We start from the raw sequence: 23,433 nt of genomic DNA on the forward strand, positions 1-23,433 counted from the left end.
AATAAGTTCATTTATGGCATATTTTAGATTCCACATACAAGTGATACCAAATGTGAATTCCCTGGTGGTCTAGTTTAAGACTCTGCACTTCCAATTCAGATGGCATGGGTTCAATCCCTGGTTGGGAAACTAAGATCCCACATGCTGTGCAGCACAGCCAAAAAATTAAAAGAATTTTTTTAAGTGATATAAAATATTTGTCTTTGGCTTACTTCACTAAGTACTATAACGTCTAAGTTCATCTATGTTGCTGCAAATAGCATTATTTCATTCCTTTTTATAACTAATACCCCGCTGTATGTACATACATACTGAAGTGTGCACAAATACACACGCATATATATAATCCCATTATCTTCTTTATCTACTCACCTATCAATAGACACTTAGGCTGCTTCCACGTCATGGTTATTATAGTGTTGCTATGAACAATGAAGTGCCTATTATCTTCTCAAATTAGTTTTCTCCAAATATAAGTCCAGGAGTGGGACTGCTGTATCATATGGTAGTTCTATTTTCAATTTTTAAAAGAGCCTCCATAGGGGCTGCACCAATGTGAATTCCCACCAACATGCAGTAAGGTCCCCTTTTTTCCATACCCTCTATTTCTTCTTGATGTGTGCTCAGTCGTGCTAGACTCTTTGCAATCCCATGGACTACACCGGCCAGGCTCCTCTGTCCGTAGGATTCTCCAGGCAAGAATACTGGAGTGCGTTGCCATTTCCTTCTCCAGGAAATCATCGCAACCCAGGGATCGAACCCAAGGCTCTTATGTCTCCTGAATTGGTAGGCAGGTTAAAACTAGTGCCACCTGGGAAGCCCATACCCTCTTCAGTATTTATCTGTAAACTTTTGATGATGGTCATTCTGACCAGTATGAGGTGATATCTCATTGTAATTGTGATTTGCATTTCTCTAATAATTAGCCACACATGATGGTGTGGGAACTCACCTAGAGCCAAATACCCTGGAACGTGAAGTCAAATGCGCCTTAGGAAGTATTACTATGATCAGTTAGTGGAGATGATGGAATTCCAGCTGAGCTATTTCAAATCTTAAAAGGTTATGCTGTTAAAAGTGATGCACTCAATATGCCAGCAAATTTGGAAAACTCAGCAGTGGCCACAGGACTGGAAGAGGTCACTTTTCATTCCAATCCCAAAGAAAGGAAATGTCAAAGAATGTTCAAACTATTGTACAATTGCGCTCATTTAACATGCTAACAAGGTATTGCTCAATTCCTTCAAGCAAGGCTTCAGAATGACATGAAATGAGAACATCCAGATGTACTGGAGAGCTTTCAGATGGATTTAGACAAGGCAGAGGAACCAGAAATCAAACTGCCAACATCTGCTGAATCATAGAAAAAGCAAGCAAATTCCAGAAAAACGTCTACTTCTGCTTCACTGATTATGCTAAACCCTTTGACTGTGCAGATCACAACAAACTGTGGAGAAGTCTTAAAAGAGACAGGAATACCAGAACACCTTATCTGCCTCCTGACAAACCAGTATGCAGAAGCAACAGTTAGAAGTCGACATGGAACAATGGACTGGTTCAAAATTGGGAAAGGAGTATGTCAAGGCTGTATATATACTGTCACCCTGGTTATTTAAATTCTATGCCGAATAAATCATGTGAAACACCGGGCTACATGAATCACAAGCTAGAATCAAGATTGCCAGGAGAAATATCAAGAAGCTCAGATATGAAGATGATACCACCCTAATGGCACAAAGCAAAGAGGAACTAAAGAGCCTCTTGATGAGGGTGAAGGAGGAGAGAGGAAAAGCCGGCCTAAAACTCAACATTCAAAAAACTAAAATCATGAATCCAGTCCCACCACTCCATGGCAAACAGGGACAGGCTTTATTTTCTCGGGCTCCAAAATCACTATGGATGACAACTGCAGCCATGAAATTAAAAGACACTTGCTCTTTGGAAGAAATGCTATGACAAACCTACACAGCATATTAAAAAGCAGAGACATCACTTTGCTGACAAAGGTCCATCTAGTCAAGCTATGGCTTTTCCAGCAGTCATGTATGGATATGAGAGTTGGACCATTAAGAAGGCTGAGTGCCTAAGAAATGATGCTTTTGAATTGTGGTGCTGGAGAATGAGAGGGTAACAGGCAGGAAGGTCAGGGGTCTCCAAACGGAGAAAATAGGCTACAAGTGTCAGACATTTTTTTTATTGGAGAAGGCCATGGCACCCCACTCCAGTACTCTTGCCTGGAAAATCCCATGGATGGAGGAGCCTGATGGGCTGCAGTCCATGGGGTCGCAAAGAGTCGGACACGACTGAGCGACTTCACTTCACTTTCCACTTTCATGCATTGGAGAAGGAAATGGCAACCCACTCCAGTGTTCTTGCCTGGAGAATCCCAGGGACGGGTGAGCCTGGTGGGCTGCCGTGTATGGGGTCACACAGAGTCGGACACGACTGAAGCGACTTAGCAGTAGCAGCAAGCGGCAGGAAGAAACAAACTAGTGTTACATTTTTTTCCCCTTCTCTATACAAATTTAAAAAGAGATTTCTCTTAAAACTGTGTTGCCATAATGACAATTGGTTCCACCTGAACTTAACTTTTCTCAAACCTTGAGCTAACCAATGCATTTTTCTTATGGAAATATTTCGTCTCAAACTATGTTAATGTACCATGCATTTACCTCAGACTCTATTTTCAAGTTGGTTCCAACTAAAGGCTCAGAACCATCATGACAAACCAGTATGTTATACTCATACATTGTTCTCCTAATCTATGTTAATAAAACTATATATTTGTATGGGGATGTGCCTTTCTTCAAGATTCATGTCAACCATTTTATGGCCTGGCATGACAAGATTATCTCAAAATGCATCTTGTGGGTGAGGGGCCTGGTGCCATTCTGAGTTTTAAGACATTTTCTTTCTTTAATTAGCAGACTGCTAATAGCTACATAACATCCAGCTAAAGACTATCAGGGGGGTACTCTTTCTGCCCCGTTCTGATGTCTCTGTCAGAAGCTTTCTCTCTTTTATACTTTAATAAAACTTTATTACACAAAAGCTCAGAGAGATCAAGCCTCATCTCTGGCCCCGGACTGAATTCTTCTCCTCCAGAGGCCAAGAATCCTGGCGTCCTTCGTGGTTTAGCAATAACCTTTCAAGAAGACTATTGAGAGTCCCTTGCACAGCAACACAATCAAACCAGTCAATCCTAAAGGAAATCAACTCTGAATATTCATTGGAAGGACTGATGCTGAAGCTGAACCTCCTATACTTGGGCCACCTGATGTGAAGGGCCGACTCACTGGGAAAGACCCTTAATGCTTGGAAAGACTGAAGGCAGCAGGAGAAGGAGACAACAGAGGATGAGATGGTGGCATCACTGACTCAATGGACATGAGTTTAAGCAAACTCTGGGAGATGGTGAGGGACAGGGAAGCCTGGTGTGCTGCAGTCCATGGGGTCACAAAGAGTCGGACACAACTTACCAACTGAACCACCAACATCATTCTAATGGCAGAAAGTGAAGAGGAAATAAAGAGCCTCTTGATGAGGTCAAAGAGGAGAGTGAAAAAGCTGGCTTAAAACTCAACATTCAAAAAACTAAGATCATGGCATCTGGTCTCATCGCTTCAATGGCAAATAGATGGGGAAAAAGCACACAGTGCCAGATTGTATTTTCTTAGACTCCAAAATCACTGCAGATGGTGACTGCAGCCATGAACTTAAAAGATGCTTGCTCCTTGAAAAAAATCTATGACAAACCTAGATAGTGTATTAAAAAGCAGAGACATCACTTTGCAGACAAAGGTCAGTATAGTCAAAGCTATGGTTTTTCCAGTAGTTATATACGGATATGCTAGTTGGACCAAAGGCTGAGCACTGAAGAATTGAGTCTTTCAAACTGTGGTGCTGGAGAAGACCCTTGAGTGTCCCTTGCAAAGCAAATAGATCAAGCCCAGTCAATCCTAAAGGAAATGAACCCTGAATATTCATTGGAAGGACTGATGCTGAACTTGAAGCTCTAATACTTTGGCTACCTGATGCAAAGAGCCAACTCACTGGAGAAGATCCTGATGCTGGGAAATACTGAAGGCAAGAGAAGAGGGTGACCGAAGATGAAATGGTTTGATGGCATCACCAACTCAATGGACATGAGTTTGAGCAAACTCTGGAAGATAGTGAAGGGCAGGGAAGCCTGGCGTGCTGCAGTCCACAAGTTCACAAAGAGTCAGACACAACTTAGCAACTGAACAACAACAATAATAATTAGCTGAGGTGAGTATCTCTATGTTGCCCATCGGTATGTCTTTTGGAGAAATGTCTTTTTAGGTCTCTGTCATACAGCTAGATTTTAGATAAATGCCTGAATAGCTAATGAAAAACTCCCTCCTGTATCATTTCTGTTCTAAGTCAATTAATGATGGCCAAATCAAAGTTATCTTTCTGTTCTTCAAAAAGAAATGGTTCCTAGAGCTGTAAAAGTAAGAGTTGGTAATTTGGCACAAAACTGACAACACCCTGCGAATATAGCACGATATATCAGAATAACATATAGGACAAAAACTTAACCTGGTAACCAACTTCCTAACCATCAAGCTATAGGAAACTTGGAAAGGTTAGGAAAGATATTCATAGAATTTCAAAGAGGCCCTCAAGAAACTGTTCTTTGAAACTGATATAAGTGTTTAAAAAGTCAGTTAGTTATATATTTCATGGTTAATGTCAGCTGTTGTTGTTTGGTCACTAAGTCGTGTCTGACTCTTTTGAGACCCCGTGCACTGTGGTCCACCAGAGGGTCCTTTGTCCATAGGACTTCCCACGCAAGAATACTGGAGTAGGTTGCTGTCTCCTTTTCCAGGGGCTCTGCCCACCCAGGGATCGAACTTATATCTCCTGCATTAGCAGGAAGATTCTTTACCACTGAGACACCAAGGAAGCCCAGTGTCAGCTGTTTTCACTGCTACTATAGTACTGACAACTAGCAGAAAGACAATAGTGGCCAAAAAAAATGATACAAATCAGCTTATTTATAAAACAGAAACGTAGACTTAGAAAAGGAAAATGGGTGGAAGGGGTAGTTACAGAATTTGGGATGGACAGGCATACACGAGTATATTTAAAACAGATAACCAACAAGAACCTACTGTATAGCATAGGGAACTCTGCTTAATGTTATGTGCCAGTCTGGATGGGAGGGGTGTTTGGGGGAGAATGGATACATGTATATGTAAGGCTGAGCTGCTCTTCTGTACACCTGAAACTATCACAAGTGTTAACTGGTTATATTCCAATATAAAATAAAAAGTTAAAAAAAAAACCCTAAATGCTCTTTAAAAAAAGGAAAAAAAAGGGGCCACATCTGTGGAACTACTAAAATGGGTTATCTTGGAGGCCACACTGGGGAAACTGGCAGACCTGAATAAGTGAAGAAATAAGTTCTTAATGGCAAAAGTCACTAAGCACAGACGGCCTGGGAGAAAACACAATATACAACAGATAGCAGCTTACCCATAAAATGTAAACATATTTGACATAAAAAACGACATGGATCAAGAAGTAAAAACAGACAATAAACAGAACAAGCAGCTAATAGTCATAAAACTAAAAGACACTGTGTATCACTAGCATTCAAGGTTCAGAAAATATATAAGACTTCTTCCTTCTACCATGTTTATGAAATCTTACAGATTAGATTAATATTAATCCAGGTCAGTCAATCTATGAGGAGCAAACATCTTGAGCATTAGCAAACTTATGAAGTGGTCATTCAAGAATCATTTCTGGAGGACAAAATGGTACATTTTGGTACTATCAATAACCAAGATTTAATACTATCATAAGAAGATGATTTACATAAGAACACTAAATGTGGATTTGAGGTGGGGGCAGGAGGGGGAAATAAAAGCAAAAAAACTGAGTAATTTCAATGTTTTCTAATTATAATACATCTGTACCACCCAATACCATGGGGTGATGAGGAAAATAAGGTTAAATCTGTATGTGCAGATAGGAAAACGTCTATGATATATTAATTAACTGAATACAAAAATTTATAAATAAGGTATAGTCCCAATTTTTATAACTTAAAAAAAACACATATTCTTTATAAATGCAAGGAAAAAAACTTGAAGAGACTCAACTTTGGTAAATGAGATTTAAGCTGGGATAGGCAGATAAGCACACCAACATGCCTACAATAAGAGGGAAGTTCACTTGTTACCTTAAGGAATTCTGTACCATTTCACTTTTTATATGAAGCTTTGTGACTCTGAATTTAAAAGAGGCGGAGCTTACGTAAAGTTATATGGCTCAAAATATAAAGTACTAATAACCATAGTCCTTAAACATTTCATATCCTAAGGATAAATTCCTAAACTCATGGTGGCAAAAACTAAAAATAAATAAATCCACAGGTGGCAAGATTAATTTTAAACTTTTTCCTTATATGAATTTTCAAAAATTAAAGTTACATCTTAATTCCAGACTACCATTCTCATATTTTTAAGGAACAAATTTTCCGAAGACTGAACCATAAAACAAAGTGAAATAAAACACCCTGTAATCATTAATTTCCAAATCACTTAATAAAGTTTTGTATACAACTGGCTGGGAAGTAGCGGGGCCCAAGCCATAAAAATGGTCCAGCAACTGGACATGATCTTCCAAGACTGGGGAAAGCACACTGTAACAACAATACCCTCAGCATTCCGTCAAGTTTTCCCTTTAACCTGAGCCTTTACACTACCAATAACTGAACAACAATTTTTTTAAATACGAAAAGCACTACTCAACAGAACTGATGGCCACACATGTGGCACCCTGACACAATGAAGTTATAACCTGCTTTGAAAAAAGTGTTAGTCGCTCAATCGTGTCTAACTCCATGGATTGTAGCCCGCCAGGCTCCTTTGTCCATGGGATTTTCCAGGCAAGAATACTAGAGTGGGTTGCCACTTCCTTCTCTAGGGATGCTCCCGACCCAGGGATTGAACCCACGTCTTCCACACTGCAGGAAGTTCTTTACCATCTAAGCCACCGAGGGAAGCCCATAATATACTTTGCTTTTAGCAAAAGCAGAAGAATGCATGCTTAGTCGCTCAGTTGTGTCCAGCTCTTTGCGATCCCATGGGCAGTAATCTGCCAGCTCCTCTGGCCATGGGATTCTCCAGGCAAGAATACTGGAGTGGGTTGAAATTCCCTACTCCAGGGGAGCAGAAGAATTAGATCAAGTAATTAAAATCTAGGCAGAATTTCAGAATGTGAATTAGGGGTTAAAGTCCTACAATCTGACTTTCCAACATAACATCTACAATTAACTCAAAAGAAAATTTACCATTTAAAAAATTATGAAGCATAAAAGTGGCAAGTAACTAAATTAGCTCATATTCAAAGCACTCAGGACAATGTGTGGCACAAAGTACGTACTGTTAAGTGTTTATAAAAACATTTAAACAGCTGTTTCATCACTAAAGATTGACCTGTGTCCCCAGTTCTCCCACCCTAGCCTACATAAACTAGGCACAAATGACATCTGAAAATCTTTCAACACCATCAAGACAACTGTTTATGAGAAATACAGTTAGCATATTTGAGCTCCTTGGAGGTATCAATTTCTTAAAAAATCAAAAATCAAATTTTCTCTCTCCAACAAATTCATACTTCTATTTCACAATTATTTCAAAATTTCTGTTACATAAGAGCAGACATATTAATCAAAAATAAATATGTACTGAAGACATTCAGGAGCTACTAATTGTGACAAAAACAAGATACAAAGAAATACAATTTTTATTTTTTAAAAGAGAGGAAAGAAAGAGCCTGGGAATATGTAAACCATGAAATATAGGATTTTATCTCTAGGAAGTGATTTTTGCTTTTTTCCCTTTTAAATCTTTCTGAATATCATAATATTCAAAAAGGCAGTATGCTTATTATAACATTTCACATTGTTACATATGAACTATATTAATGATCACTATAATAAAGGATAAATACTAACATTTTACAAAAATACTGAGGAAAATACTGAAGACAAAATAGCAAAAAAAAAAAGGAAAATAATGACCAACATCATATAGTTCTCTCTACCAGATTCTGTGGAAAACAACTCAAATGCACTATCATCTTTAATTCTCAAATTATTTTTATTCTAGTGGTTAAAAAAAACAAACTTGACCAGGGCTATAAAGCTAAAAACAGGAGCATTGAGACATTAATCCCAGTTCCGTCTTCCAAAACTCAAGTACTGCTACATTACACAGCCATTACCAATAGGAAGAATAGAGAAAAGGAATTTAGACTTATTCTCTATCAGCTAACAGATTTTCCTACAAGAATATCTATTTGAAACAAAAAAAATAGGTACACAAGAAAATAAACTTATAAATACATACCTCTACTTCATCTCCTTCACTAATTTCTTTTTTTATATCAGGTGGTGGTGGTAATCTAACTTCATTGAATGGAACCTGGCGTTCTGGTTGCCAACTGAAGGATTAGAAAATGAATGAACTTTAATATATACTATTCTAATACTCCTTAATATAGAAGCTATATAGTCTATGCTTAGCACTGTAAATTTTTCAAATCAATCATTTAGCTTCCCTCCCCCCCCAAAAAAAAACCACCTCAGCAGACTGTTGAGCTAGAACAGATTTTGCATAGCTCTTGATGAAGTTCATAGGTAATTAACGTCATTGATAATAATTACATACTACCTTCCTAATCATTCATCCTAAGGTGACAGCACATACATCATTCTGCAAATGAAAAAGGCTAAGATCACAGTAATGACTCAGATTTAAAATAATGTCATTCTACACTGCTACACTGTGATCAATTTACTGCAAACATTTTTACAACTAAATGACCTGTCAAAGGAACACAATTCCAAAGATTATAAAATATAAACTGCGTAATTCCTTTTTAGTGTCCATGTTCACAGAAATACAGAAAACTAGTCAATATTATTCTGAACAGTAAACTACAAAAAGATTTATTTTTCTTACAATTTCTTTTCTACAATGAACCCATACACTTAAAACTTAGAAAAAATTATTTTAATCTTTGTAGTAAATACAAATGTATTAAAACTACTGCTTTAGCTGTGCTTTTTGTGTGCTATATTTTATAACTAAGTTGATAAAATTAAAATGCTTTCCTATTTTAGGTTCTAATAAATCATTCATATGCCTGGGAGGTACAACAGCACATAATATATTCCTACGACTTCTAAGAGTCGGACATGACTGAGCAACTGAACTGAACTTAACCGACGGGCTTCTATATGCCAACAATGCACAAAAAAGAGACAAGTAAAAGATATTGGAGTGCTTTCTTTTCATCTTTACTGTCTAAATAACAGGTGCTCAAAGACAGGAATCATCTCAACGCTTGTTTCTACATGAAACAGCTGTTGGGCAGATAGCTCTTCAGGCAGTTCCAGAAACAGCTTAAAAGGGAAAGCTGCCCAATTCTTTTCTGACCTTCAATTATATAGTGCTTCTTTATAATCCTTCCTAACCAAGCTCAGCACACATCTTTGACATTTTTAGCACAACTTTATCTAACCTTTACAATATCTATAAAACTGTTTATTATTCTTTAAGACTAATCAAGCAATTTAAGGCAGCCTAATATATTTATTTTATTAAAAGGGCATTTGGAAGGCCTTATACAGTGTCATTTAAAAATTCTGGGTTTTAAGAAGTATGCATGTTATAATTACATTCATGCCGTCTTTTTTTGCAAAAACTGATTCATGTTCACATGTGATTTGGCAATGAAAGGAGTCTTGGAAAAAAGTGACAAGTGAATGGTGAGCAAAAAACCAGGTGAAGTCATCAAAAACCAAAAATCATTTTAACTCAAAAAGATAATCAAACCAAAGAACCCCCCCACCCAAAAGCACATTCATTTTCTGACTGCAAGAGGAATACCCAAAAGCAGCAGTTTGGTACTACCAATCTTCAAAATTAGGATCTCTATGAATAAAAAATAACTTACTTGTTCTCAAAAACAACTGTGAGGGAGTCTTCATGAACATCTTTGATAAATCCCTGTAAAAAAAATTAAAAGGAAATAAATATTCAATTAAATGTTACATTAACTCTAAACCACTATATTAGAGATACAAAGACAATATGGAATACTGATAACAACTCAGCTTGGAATAGGCTGATCAGGTTTTGCTTTCCATCTCCATCATTTATGAGTTGTGTTGACCCTGCAAATTACTTAACCTCTCTTTCATGATCACAACAGATATTAAATGACACTGTATTACTGTCAATCAGAATTGCAATATTCTCAACCTTTGCCAAATGCTCACATACTCTGAACCACTAGGCACTTAAATTTTTTTCTAAAATATCTTTATCACACTATACTCCATAATATACAGTATCAACTAGCTAAATAAATACACACACAAACTTGTAGTACTTATTTAAAACATGTCCTCATCAATTTCCAAAAATATTTAAACACTATGTGTCAGATATTATTTTAAGCAAATTAGCAAATTAAAGACTAAGAAACAAACTGACAGTGGAGAAACCAAAAGCAAATACATCAGCACTACCACCTCGGAAAATCTTTGGAACTAAAGAAAGTCTTAAGAGAGGAGAAAGTAACAGATGAGGCTGAAAATCATTTTACTTTCTTTAATAATGCAGGATGATCAATCACAAAATGTGTAAGTCATGTATCTAGTCTCTCAATGCCCTCCTCCCACATTTGCTACTCAATTGCATGATTCCGTAATTTGGCCTGGATCGCTCTTCAGCTCCAAATGCCTGTGATCAATTGAGTGCAATGGGGTATTTCAATGCATATATCTTCATGCAAAGCCTAAAACTCAAAGATACTTTACAGAGTGCAGTAGTAGCTCCTGACATGCAATTCTAAAGACTGTTCTCCTCTCAAAGCTAGAGATGCCATTCAGTTCAAGCTGTGATTTTTCTAATCACACTACAAAAATGACTTCTCGGCCAGTCTCTACTTCTACTAGTTTATCTGCACATCTACTTTCAGCAATCATTTTGGTCACCAGCAAATCTCTATTATACTCTTGCCATTTGTAAGGTAAAGAATTTGTAAGGTAAGGAATATTTTCAAAAGCTGAGAATTACCAAATTCATGAATATTAGACAGTAAGACGTATCTTTCCATAGGAGATTAGCCAAACTTTCACTAATGCCTTCTAGTACTTAACAAACAAAAATAAAAGAGTTTGAAATGTTCCATTAATCTTTATCATTTCTATATAATTTGTATATTGGGTAAGTTCAACCAGAGCTCCAAATCATTGGAAAATTCTACTATTATAATAAAAATCTTTTCCTATCTAAAAATCAGTGCTTATACCTCTCCCCACTCCTACTTTACATACACCACAAACCTCAGCATCAGTTTTGAGTGCACACATTTTTAACACTTACAGGAAAAAGGGTAACTCTGGAACCTACTCTTATTGCTAGTTATCTTTCAGGTATGAGATTAAATAAATTAAAAACTTGATACCCAGGTAAAGTGTATGTGGACTGTAATGAACAATTAAAGGACATGTTCTAATCCCTATACCCTAGATTCTTGGGATAAAGAACTTCTAATGGCCAGATCTCTATAAAATTGACACACTGATACAGAACACAGTAAACACTTCTCAATTCACGAGAACAACGGTGTTCCCTAGATACTCAAAGAGATGGCAGGTTAGGTTTCTGCCAAAATGAGAGTCAGGAGATGCCAAATAACAATGGCAACATTTTCCTGCACACGACTTTATGACTAAGTATCCATAACTTCTCTCTTCCTTGTTAGTCCAACCTTTGGGGACTTGGTCTCACTTCCTATTCATACGCATCTGGCCCAGAACCCTATTTCTCAGAATACTCTGACGTTTCCTTTTCTTCTCTTCACGTATATACAAACGCAGAAGATTCCAAGCCATCATAAAATGATCCCTTAACTTGTTCATTCATACAGCCGGGTATATATTTACAGTTGAATCTCTTAATTACAATTTAAAATAATCATGGATAAGTGACAAGGCACTTTAACATATTTAAAGTATAATCAAAACGTTTTAGAAAGCCATCCCTAAAAAAGCATTATACAGTAAAATAAATTAAAAACTTGATACCTGATCAAGTATCAACTTGATACTTGATGAAAAAAGCATTATACAGTAAAAACTCAGGAATGCCAAAAATTATATGTAAACCAGGACTAAGGGAGAGATGAAGGGAATAGGAGGACTATCTGAGCACTTGAACTAATTGAAGAACTGTTTTTTTCAAAGGCAATTCAAAATAAAATAACCTAAAATAAAAATTTAAAAGACAACTCAAAGATTCAGTAAGGTCCCAAGTTAACCAAAATTAATTTTCCTTTCTAGCTAAAAATAAACAGCTGAAAAATAAAACAGACAAAAAAAATACTCTGCTAACAACAGCAAAGTCCTAGAAATACCCTCAACAACACAAAAACTGCACACAACCTATGTGCTGACATGTGTAAAACTTAATTAATGAATTAGAATATTTAGGAAAATGTTAACCACATCTCATTTTTACATCTTGATATTTTAAACTTGTCAATGTACACTTAAATGGAATTCCACTGAAACACTAAGGACAGTAATTCTGTTGAGGGAAAAAGTTGTTGAACTTTAATAACAAACAAGAAAGCATTCAAAAGGACAACTTTTAAATGACAGTAGGGAAAAACAAGGAAACACTATCCGTACCAGATACTAAAATTTATTTTAAAGCTACAGTAATAAAGACCAAAGAAAGACAAGGTATTTGGTAATTTTTAGGTGGGAGCTTAAATAGCCAGTAGAAAGAACAAGGTGCAGGCTCCAAATATCTGCCTAACTGAAACACACATTTTTCAAGTTACAGAACACTACAGCTGAAAAACAGGTTTTTCAATTTGATGAGGGTAATCATAAGGGTGACACCACCCTTACAGCAGAAAGCGAAGAGGAAATAAAGAGCCTCTTGATGAAAGTTGAAGAGGAGAGTGAAAACCTGGCTTAAAATGCAACATTTAGAAAACAAAGATCATGGCATCCAGTCTCATCACTTCATGGCAAATAGATGGGGAAACAATGGAAACCATGAGAGACTTTTATTTTCTTGGGCTCCAAAATAACTACATATGGTGGCTACAGCCATGAAATTAAAAGACACTTGCTCCTTGGAAGAAAAGCTATGACCAACCTAGACAGTATCTTAAAAGGCAGAGCTTGCCAACAAAGGTCCATCTAGTCAAAGCTATGGTTTTTCCAGTAGTCACGTATGGATGAGAGAGCTGAACCATAAAGAAAGAAAGCTGAGCGCCGAGGAATAGATGCTTTTGAACTGTGGTGTTGGAGAAGACTCTTGCCAGTCCCTTGGACTGCAAGGAGATCCAACCAGTCCATCCTAAAGGAAATCAGTCCTGAATATTCACTGGAAAGACTGATGCTGAAGCTGAAACTCCAATACTTTGGCCACCTGATGCGAAGAACTGACTCATTGGAAAAGACCCTGATGCTGGGAAAGATTGCAGGCGGGAGGAGAAGGGGACAAAAGAGGATGAGATGGTTGGATGGCATCACTGACTCAATAGACATGAGTTTGAGCAAGCTCCGGGAGTTGGTGATGGACAGGGAAGCCTGGTGTGCTATGGACCATGGGGTCGCAAACAGACACGACTGAGCGACTGAACTGAATCATAGGGGGGAAAATCCTATAGTTTAAGCAACAATGAACACGGTATGAATGAATTTCAGGAATTGAAAGGTTGAGGTTATATAGTCAAAAATCAGAACAGATGCATTACGGACCCTGGCTATGGGAAAGCCACTATGAAAATAAGCAGGCCTTCCACATCCCACAATTTCTTTTAAAGACCTTCCAGATGCCTCATTCTCACTGTAGAGAAAGGGAAGCTGAAACTACACACATATATACAGCCCCCAAGTTTTACTCCCTAGAAGATTATAAATGCTGAACCTCAAATTTCATCTTCAGACTTCCTGGTGGTCCAGGGGCTGAGACTCTGCTCTCCCAATGGAGGGGGCCCGAATTTAATCCCTGGTCAGGAAACTAGATCCCATATGCTGAAACTAAAGACTCCACAAAATATTTATTTTTTAAATAAGTGTTAAAAAAATCTCATCTTCTGTCTGGAACACTTTCCATTAAATCCTTATAAATTAAATGACAGAACACTTTTACTAATTCATATTTTTAAACTCCAAAAAGTCAAGTCTGATAACAATACCATTTTGAAGAAATAAGGCACCTTTCCTAAAAAACCTATTTAAAGTCCCAGAACAAAACATCAAAATCTAATTTAGCTACCTTGTCTAAAATACTGATTAATTTATCAGAGGCTCTGCTTGAGTGATGGCTTAGAAATCTACAGAGATCCATAAATCCCTTTGAAAACATTCCCACTAAATTCATTAGCAACACATCATACTAGTCTAAAAAAATTTCTTGGCCTGCAAGGTGTCATTTCAAATTCACATGCTACTTAGGTTTCTCAAAAATGCTGTAATGACCTCCTATTACTGCAATTCTTTACAACACAAAAATGACTTATAAGGAGGGAAACAGAAACTTAAAAAAGCATTTAGGGTCTTCCCTGGTGGCTCTGTGGTAAAGAATCCACCTGCCAATACAGGAGACACTGGTTCGATCCCTGGTCCAGGAAGATCCCAGATGCCATGGAGCAATTAAGCCCGTGTGCCACAACTACTGAGCTTGTGCTCTAAAGCCAGGGAGCCGAAACTAGTGAAGCCCAAGTGTCCCAGAGTCCACAAGAGAAGTCACCACCACAATCAGAAGCCCTGATGCTGCAATGAAGACTCAGCACAGCCTCCCCCTAAAATAAGTCAATCGATCAATAAATTTTAAAAATCTTAATACTCAGCAAACTAGTAACAGAAGTCTTACAGCTTGAATCCTTAAAACAAGATATAAGTGGAAACCCATACCCCAAAATCCGAGACTTACACCCTAAAGCTGTTAACTCTTAAACTTCAAAATTCTTGTTAGAAGCATTTACTGATGATCAAATACTGAGCAAAAAAGGCCATCAAGAAACAGAATAATCTTCATAAATGCAAACTATATTTTTTCCTTAATATTTATTTGGCAGGGTCAGTTCTTTGAGGCAGCACACAAGATCTTCACTATAGCATTTGGAATCTTTAGCTGTGGCATGTGGAATCTGGTTCCCTGACCAGGGACAGAACCCCAAGTGCAGAGTCTTAAGCCACTGGACCATCAGAGAAAACCACCATAGAAATCTATGTTTTTAATGACTCTAATCCCAAGTGTCTGAGGAGGCCTTACAAATAGCTGTGAAAAGAAGAGAAGCGAAAAGCAAAGGAAAAAAGGAAAGATATAGGCATCTGAATGCACAATTCCAAATAGCAAGAAGAGATAAGAAAGCCTTCCTCAGCGATCAATGCAAAGAAATAGAGGAAAACAACAGAATGGGAAAGACAAGATATCTCTTCAAGAAAATCAGAGATACCAAGGGAACATTTCATGCAAAGATGGGCTCGATAAAGGACAGAAATGGTATGGACCTAACAGAAGCAGAAGATATTAAGAAGAGATGGCAAGAATACACAGAAGAACTGTACAAAAAAGATCTTCACGACCCAGATAATCACGATGGTGTGATCACTCACCTAGAGCCAGACATCCTGGAATGTGAAGTCAAGTGGGCCTTAGAAAGCATCACTATGACAAAGCTAGTGGAGGTGATGGAATTCCAGTTGAGCTATTCCAAATCCTGAAAGATGATGCTGTAAAAGTATTGCACTCAATATGCCAGCAAATTTGGAAAACTCAGCAGTGGCCACAGGACTGGAAAAGGTCAGTTTTCATTCCAATCCCAAAGAAAGGCAATGCCAAAGAATGCTCGAAATACCGCACAATTACACTCATCTCACACACTAGCAAAGTAATGCTCAAAATTCTCCAAACCAGGCTTCAGCACTACATGAACTGTGAACTTCCAGATGGTCAACCTGGTTTTAGAAAAGGCAGAGGAACCAGAGATCAAATTGCCAACATCCGCTGGATCATGGAAAAAGCAAGAGAGTTCCAGAAAAACATCAATTTCTGCTTTATTGACTATGCCAAAGCCTTTGACTGTGTGGATCACAATAAACTGTGGAAAATTCTGAAAGAGATCGGAATACCAGACCACCTGACCTGCCTCTTGAGAAATCTGTATGCAGGTCAAGAAGCAACAGTTAGAACTGGACATGGAACAACAGACTGGTCCCAAATAGGAAAAGGAGTACATCAAGGCTGTATACTGTCACCCTGCTTATTTAACTTCTATGCAGAGTACATCATGAGAAACGCTGGGCTGGAAGAAGCACAAGCTGGAATCAAGAATGCCAGGAGAAATATCAATAACCTCAGATATGCAGATGACACCACCCTTATGGCAGAAAGTGAAGGGAAACTAAAGAGCCTCTTGATGAAAGTGAAAGAGGAGAGTGACAAAGTTGGCTTAAAGCTCAACATTCAGAAAACAAAGATCATGGCATCTGGTCCCATCACTTCATGGGAAATAGATGGGGAAACAGTGGCAGACTGTATTTTTTGGGGCTCCAAAATCACTGCAGATGGTGACTGCAGCCATGAAATTACAAGATGCTTACTCCTTGGAAGGAAAGTTATGAGCAACCTAGATAGCATATTCAAAAGCAGAGACATTACTTTCCCAACAAAGGTCCATCTAGTCAAGGCTATGGTTTTTCCAGTTGTCATGTATGGATGTGAGAGTTGGACTGTGAAGAAGGCTGAGTGCCAAAGAATTGATGCTCTTGAACTGTGTTATTGGAGAAGACTCTTGAGAGTCCCTTGGACAGCAGGGAGATCCAACCAGTCCATTCTAAAGGAGATCTGGCCTGGGTATTCTTTGGAAGGACTGATGCTAAAGCTGAAACTCCAGTAGTTTGGCCACCTCATGCGAAGAGTTGACTCATTGGAAAAGACTCTGATGCTGGGAGGGATTGGGGGCAGGAGGAGAAGGGGACGACAGAGGATAAGATGGTTGGATGGCATCATCAACTCAATGGATATGGGTTTCTGCGGACTCCGGGAGTCGGTGATGGACAGGGAGGCCTGGCGTGCTGCGGTTCATGGGGTCACAAAAAGTCGGACACGACTGAGGGACTGAACTGAACTAGGACATTACAACTGATGGCTCAATTACTGAAGCAAATTTGTGATAAAATATTCCATTTCTAAATAAATAAATGTTGTATTTCTGAACATAAGTTGACAAAGAACAGACCTGTGGTTTCCAAGGGGGAGTAGAGTGGAGGAGGAATGGATCAGGAATTTGACATTAGCTATGCACACTATTATATACAGGACAGAAAAACAACAAGGTCTTATAGTATAACACAGGGAACTATATTCTATATCCTGTAATAAATCATAAAGGGAAAGAATATGAAAAAAATATATATGCAAACCAAATCACTTACACTTAGCTGTACAACAGAAACACAACACATTGTAAATCATCTATACTTCAATAAAATATTTTAAAAATAAACTAAATTATCAATATATTAAGGTGGACAGGCTTCAGTTTGTTAGATCATATAGGGCCTTTCCTCTGATTGGGTAAACTCTCCATTTTCCAAACCTCCACAGTTCACTGCTGCAGATAAATGTAATTATAAAAATATAACCCCTGAGAAAGGAAAAGGTTAATAGCATAATTTATGCAAAATTTGACCTCAGGTTTTTGTTTTTAAAAAACTGACAAAATGGATGATCACTTGTTAGTCTTTGATCAATTATCAGTTTAGTGATTCTCTGGCCCCAGTCTACCTTCCCAGCTCATCAATTCTAACATTCTGAGTCCCTAAAATCAGGATGCTTCCTAGAATTGATGGCATCTTAAAATAGCAAACAGCTGAATGGCTGCCAGGATATAAATGTCACTGTTAAGCATGCTCAAACTTCGTTTGCTTGCAATTTTCTGTGGCACTTGACTGCAACCCCTTGATAATTCAATCTGCAAACCAATGAAGTACCATTTTAGGAAGGATTTAGGTTTCTTACCAGAAGGTTGTTATGTTGACACCTTCTGATAAAAATCAAGAAAGCACCAGCATCAAAACTTGCAGAGTGAGTGAAAATTCTTGGAAGAAAATCCTGGAGATAATAGAGGAGAGCTCTTTTAACGTATGCTTGCAACATCAATGCTCTCCATGGCTCTGAGGAAAATATTGTAAGAAGAAACACGATCATCTGAACATAAAGATGTCACAGCCAATTTATTTTGCTTGTACTTTCCTTTTTATGAATCCAAGTGTTCAAAGATAATCTTTCAGTAACTATACAAGAGTTCTAAAAGATAAAACTATGACTACTCATAGATCAATTGGCAACATTTGTTCTTAGTGCCTCTTACAACTGACGCCATTCTAAAGAAATCGTATAACTCTTCCACTGATTTCCCAAATCTACTTACAGAAAAATAACCCATTCTCTGGACTCTAAGACCCAAATTTCAACTATACACACATCTTCACCCATGGCTTACTTTTGTACCTAAAAACATATCAATAGTTAGACTCATCTGCTGTCCTGTTTTTGCACTTTACACTTGTATGATCCATTTTACAGAATTAAAAAAAAAAAAGTGAATACAGCAAACTATTTCTTAATCAGGGTTCTAAGAGAATATAATATGGTTCAATCACTAAGGTATTCATTGTGTGTAATGAACTAACTCCTCACCCAGGCATATAGAAAAATACTAGCTATGCACAATCCTTGGAAAAACTGAAAAAAACAGCGTTTCTCTGTTTTATAATTCAGATGAGAAACTCTATTAGGTTGAGGAAATTGACTTAGGGACTCCCAAACCTAGGTGGTGATATTTACCTAAACAATTTTACACATAAGGGTCTCATTCAATCTGCAAACTGAAGGAGCTGAAACTTCAATTAAGGTCATTTCCAGGCACTCAAAGACATGCCAGAAGTACTTAAAACTACTCCTCCCCAACAAAATACCAGATATTCTTTCTAGAATTCTTAATTCAAGTAATTTATAAAGAATTTACAATGAACACCTTTATGTTTCTGGACTGTGTATATTGGTAACAGATACAGAGAGAACTCCTTATTAGACAAAAGAAAAAAAAACTTAAGTGTGTAGTATTACCGGTTTTACTGTTAAGATTGGTCTCAGATCCATTACTTATTATGTGGTAGGTAAAACCAGAGAGGGACCAAAGCAGTAAGGTAAGGAAAATAAGACTCCTAACTGGCTTTATCTGCCCAGAAGCAAGTCACAATATCCTCCTTTACGGACTTCTTATGGTATTCCCAGAGCACCCTAGAGACTTTTGGGAACAATTTTCAGAAGGTTCTATCAACACTGAACGGGACCCATCTCTCCGAAATGCTGGACATCTTCCTCTCCTCCCAATCCCAGACAGTACCTAATTTCCGTATGTGCAAAAATAGAAAAAAATCTTTTTAAAACAGAGATTATGTAACACATGGTGCTAGCACAACTGCCTATGAATAGTCAAAGTAAGTTTTAATGTAGTAAACATGAAATAAATGAATAAAACACTACAAGCAAATCTAAGGAATTATATGTATAACCTGGACACTGGCTGTCTTAACCAGGCTGGACACATGGAAGTCTTAACAGGGAAATAGTTCGGTACATAAAAAATAGAACTTTTCTATGGACAGGGATACCATAAAGTTAACAGATTACAGACGAAGAAGGGTTACTCTTACAATGAGTCCTTAGTTCAGTTCAGTCGCTCAGTCGTATCTGACTGTTTGCGACCCCATGAACTGCAGCACACCAGGCCTCCCTGTGCATCACCAGTTACTCAAACTCATGTCCATTGAGTCGGTGATGCCATCCAACCATCTCATCCTCTGTTGTCCCCTTCTCCTTCTTCCTTCAACCTTTCCCAGCATCAGGGTCTGGAATGAGTCAGCTCTTCGCATCAGGTGTCCAAAGTATTGGAGTTTCAGCTTCAACATCAGTCCTTCCAATGAATATTCAGGACTGATTTCCTTTAGGATGGACTAGTGGGATCTCCTTGCAGTCCAAGGGACTGGCAAGAGTCTTCTCCAACACCACAGTTCAAAAGCATCAAGTCTCTGGCTCTCAGCTTTCTTTATAGTCCAACTCTCACATCCACACATGACTACTGGAAAAACCATAGCCTTGACTAGACAGACCTTTGTTGGCAAAGTAATGTCTCTGCTTTTGAATATGCTGTCTAGGTTGGTCATAACTTTCCTTCCAAGGAGTAAGCATCTTGTAATTTCATGGCTGCAGTCACCATCTGCAGTGATTTTGGAGCCCCAAAAAATACAGTCTGCCACTGTTTCCCCATCTATTTCCCATGAAGTGATGGGACCAGATGCCATGATCTTCGTTTTCTGAATGTTGAGCTTTAAGCCAACTTTGTCACTCTCCTCTTTCACTTTCATCAAGAGGCTCTTTAGTTCCCCTTCACTTTCTGCCATAAGGGTAGTGTCATCTGCATATCTGAGGTTATTGATATTTCTCCTGTCAATCTTGATTCCAGCTTGTGCTTCTTCCAGCCCAGCGTTTCTCATGATGTACTCTGCATAGAAGTTAAATAAGCAGGGTGACAATATACAGCATTGACGTACTCCTTTTCCTATTTGGGACCAGTCTGTTGTTCCATGTCCAGTTCTAACTGTTGCTTCCTGACCTGCATACAGATTTCTCAAGAGGCAGGTCAGGTGGTCTGGTATTCCGATCTCTTTCAGAATTTTCCACAGTTTATTGTGATCCACACAGTCAAAGGCTTTGGCATAGTCAATAAAGCAGAAATTGATGTTTTTCTGGAACTCTCTTGCTTTTTCCATGATTCAGTGGATGTTGGCAATTTGATCTCTGGTTCCTCTGCCTTTTCTAAAACCAGCCTGACCATCTGGAAGTTCATGGTTCACATACTGCTGAAGCCTGGCTTGGAGAATTTTGAGCATTACTTTGCTAGCGTGTGAGATGAGTGCAATTGTGCGGTATTTTGAGCATTCTTTGGCACTGCCTTTCTTTGGGATTGGAATGAAAACTGACCTTTTCCAGTCCTGTGGCCACTGCTGAGTTTTCCAGATTTGCTGGCATATTGAGTGCATCACTTTCACAGCATCATCTTTTAGGATTTGAAATAGCTCAACTGGAATTCCATCATCTCCACTAGCTTTGTTCGTAGTGATGCTTTCTAAGGCCCACTTGACTTCACATTCCAGGATGTCTGGCTATAGGTGAGTGATCACACCATCTAGATTATCTTGGTCATGAAGATCTTTTTTGTACAGTTCGTCTACGTATTCTTGCCACCTCTTCTTAATATCTTCTGCCTCTGTTAGGTCCATACCATTTCGGTCCTTTACTAAACCCATCTTTGCATGAAATGTTTCCTTCGTATCTCTAATTTTCTTGAAGAGCTCTCTAGTCTTTCCCATTGTATTTTTTCCCTCTATTTCTTTGCACTCATCACTGAGGAAGGCTTTGTCTCTCCTTGCTATTCTTTGGAACTCTGCATTCAAATGGGTATTTCTTTCCTTTTCTCCCTTGCTTTTCGCTTCTCTTTTCTTTCACAGCTATTTGTAAGGCCTTCTCAGACAGTCATTTTACTTTTTTGCATTTCTTTTTCTTGGGGACAATGAGTCCTAGGAAATCTCAATAAGTGAAAAAGGATATCCCAGAAGTAAAAGGGAGAAAAACAAGCAATATATGGAAAAGCAAATCCAAATGGCCAGCAAACATTAAAATTCACAAGTACGGATTTGCAAATCCAAGTTGCAATCAAATAATCCTTTACACCCAGTAAACTGGCAAAAATGAAGGACTATAATAAAGTCTATTTCTGGCAAGAATGTAGCGAGGCTGGGATTCACTGACTGAGAAAATACTTAAAAAAAAAAAAAAAAAAGCCTTTTGGAATGTAATCTGTTAACAAGAGTTAACTGATAAATTTCCCTTCCATCAAGCTATCTTATTACTCTTTGAAACCTATCCAAGAAAACATACATGGAATGGCATGTATGTTTGAAACAAAGTGTTTATTAACTAGGGATGGCTGGATTTCATGGTAATTATGTGAAACATGTAACCATTAAAAAATAAATTACATTCCCAGAGAAAATGGCCAAGACGTTAGATTATCTTATTTTTATCCAGCAGTACTGAGAAACAGCTACAATTGTATCTGAATTTGTATCTATTACATTCTGCTGCTGCTGCTAAGTTGCTTCAGTCCTGTCTGACTCTGTGGGACCCCATAGACGGAAGCCCACCAGGCTCCCCTGTCCCTGGGATTCTCCAGGCAAATCTGGCATGATGTCTACTTGGCTATGAACAGGCTACCTAAATGATGGATTGTGGATGGACAGAGTGAAGGGAATCCAAATACGCAGGGCAGGGGTGGGAGCGGAGCGGTGGGGGCAGAGGGGAGTGGCAGGGATTTAATTATAATAAAACAAGTCTGTATATGCTCAATAAAACTATACATTTGCATATGTATGTATAAATCTTTTTAAAGAGTTGAAATATAGCTTTAATACTGTCAGTCAGCACTTTTTCCAGACAGCACATATATATACATAACCACTCTCTACATCTTTTTAATTTTTCCATCTCAAGAGACCTAAAATCCACATTCTAGGTAATAAACTTGTTTGTTTAATTTTTACATACAACACCTAAAAGATCTGAGTTGTAATTTGATCCCAGTAACAAGCACATTCAAGTGTGCAATTGCAATCAAAAATTTTCTTAACTTCAAACAATATATTTTTATTTAAAGGATCTACAAGTTTTGAGAAATAGTGTATTAAAAAGCAGAGACATCACTTTGCCAATAATGGTCAGTACTGTTAAAACTATGGTTTTTCCAGTAGTCATGTACGGATGTGTGACTTGGACCACAAAGAAGGCTGAGCACAGAAGAATTGATGCTTTCAACTGATGCTTTCAAATTGGTGCTGGAGAAGACTCTTGAGAGTCCTCTGGACTTCAAGGAGATCAAACCAGTCAATCCTAGAAGAAATCAACCCTGAATATTCACTGCAAGGACTGATGTTGAAGCTGAACCTCCAGTACTTTGGCCACCTGCCGCAACAGTCAGCTCACTGGAAAAGACAATGATGCTGGGAAAGACTGAAGGTAACATGAGAAGGGGGCAGCAGATGATGAGATGGTAGACAGCATTGCCAACTAAATGAACATAAATCTGAGCAAACTCCAGGAGACAGCAGAGGACAAAGCCTGGCATACTATAGTACATGGGTTTGCAAAGAGTTAAGACACAACTTTGCTACTGAACATGAACAACATCTACATCTGAAAATTATTACAAATCAATGGACACATGCTATAT

The 23,433-nt window shown here is 38.1% G+C and overlaps 1 protein-coding gene across 1 annotated transcript in view; it reads right to left on the reverse strand.

The window, feature by feature from the left end:
* Positions 1-23,433, reverse strand: part of FXR1 (FMR1 autosomal homolog 1) — a 75,087-nt gene that overhangs the window by 42,612 nt on the left and 9,042 nt on the right. The window contains 2 exon segments of the mRNA XM_070372931.1: positions 8,388-8,481; positions 10,000-10,052. Coding sequence (XP_070229032.1) covers positions 8,388-8,481; positions 10,000-10,052 — 147 coding nt within the window.

The sequence above is a fragment of the Bos mutus genome, chromosome 1 (genome assembly GCF_027580195.1).
Source record: "Bos mutus isolate GX-2022 chromosome 1, NWIPB_WYAK_1.1, whole genome shotgun sequence".
Lineage (NCBI taxonomy): Eukaryota > Metazoa > Chordata > Mammalia > Artiodactyla > Bovidae > Bos > Bos mutus.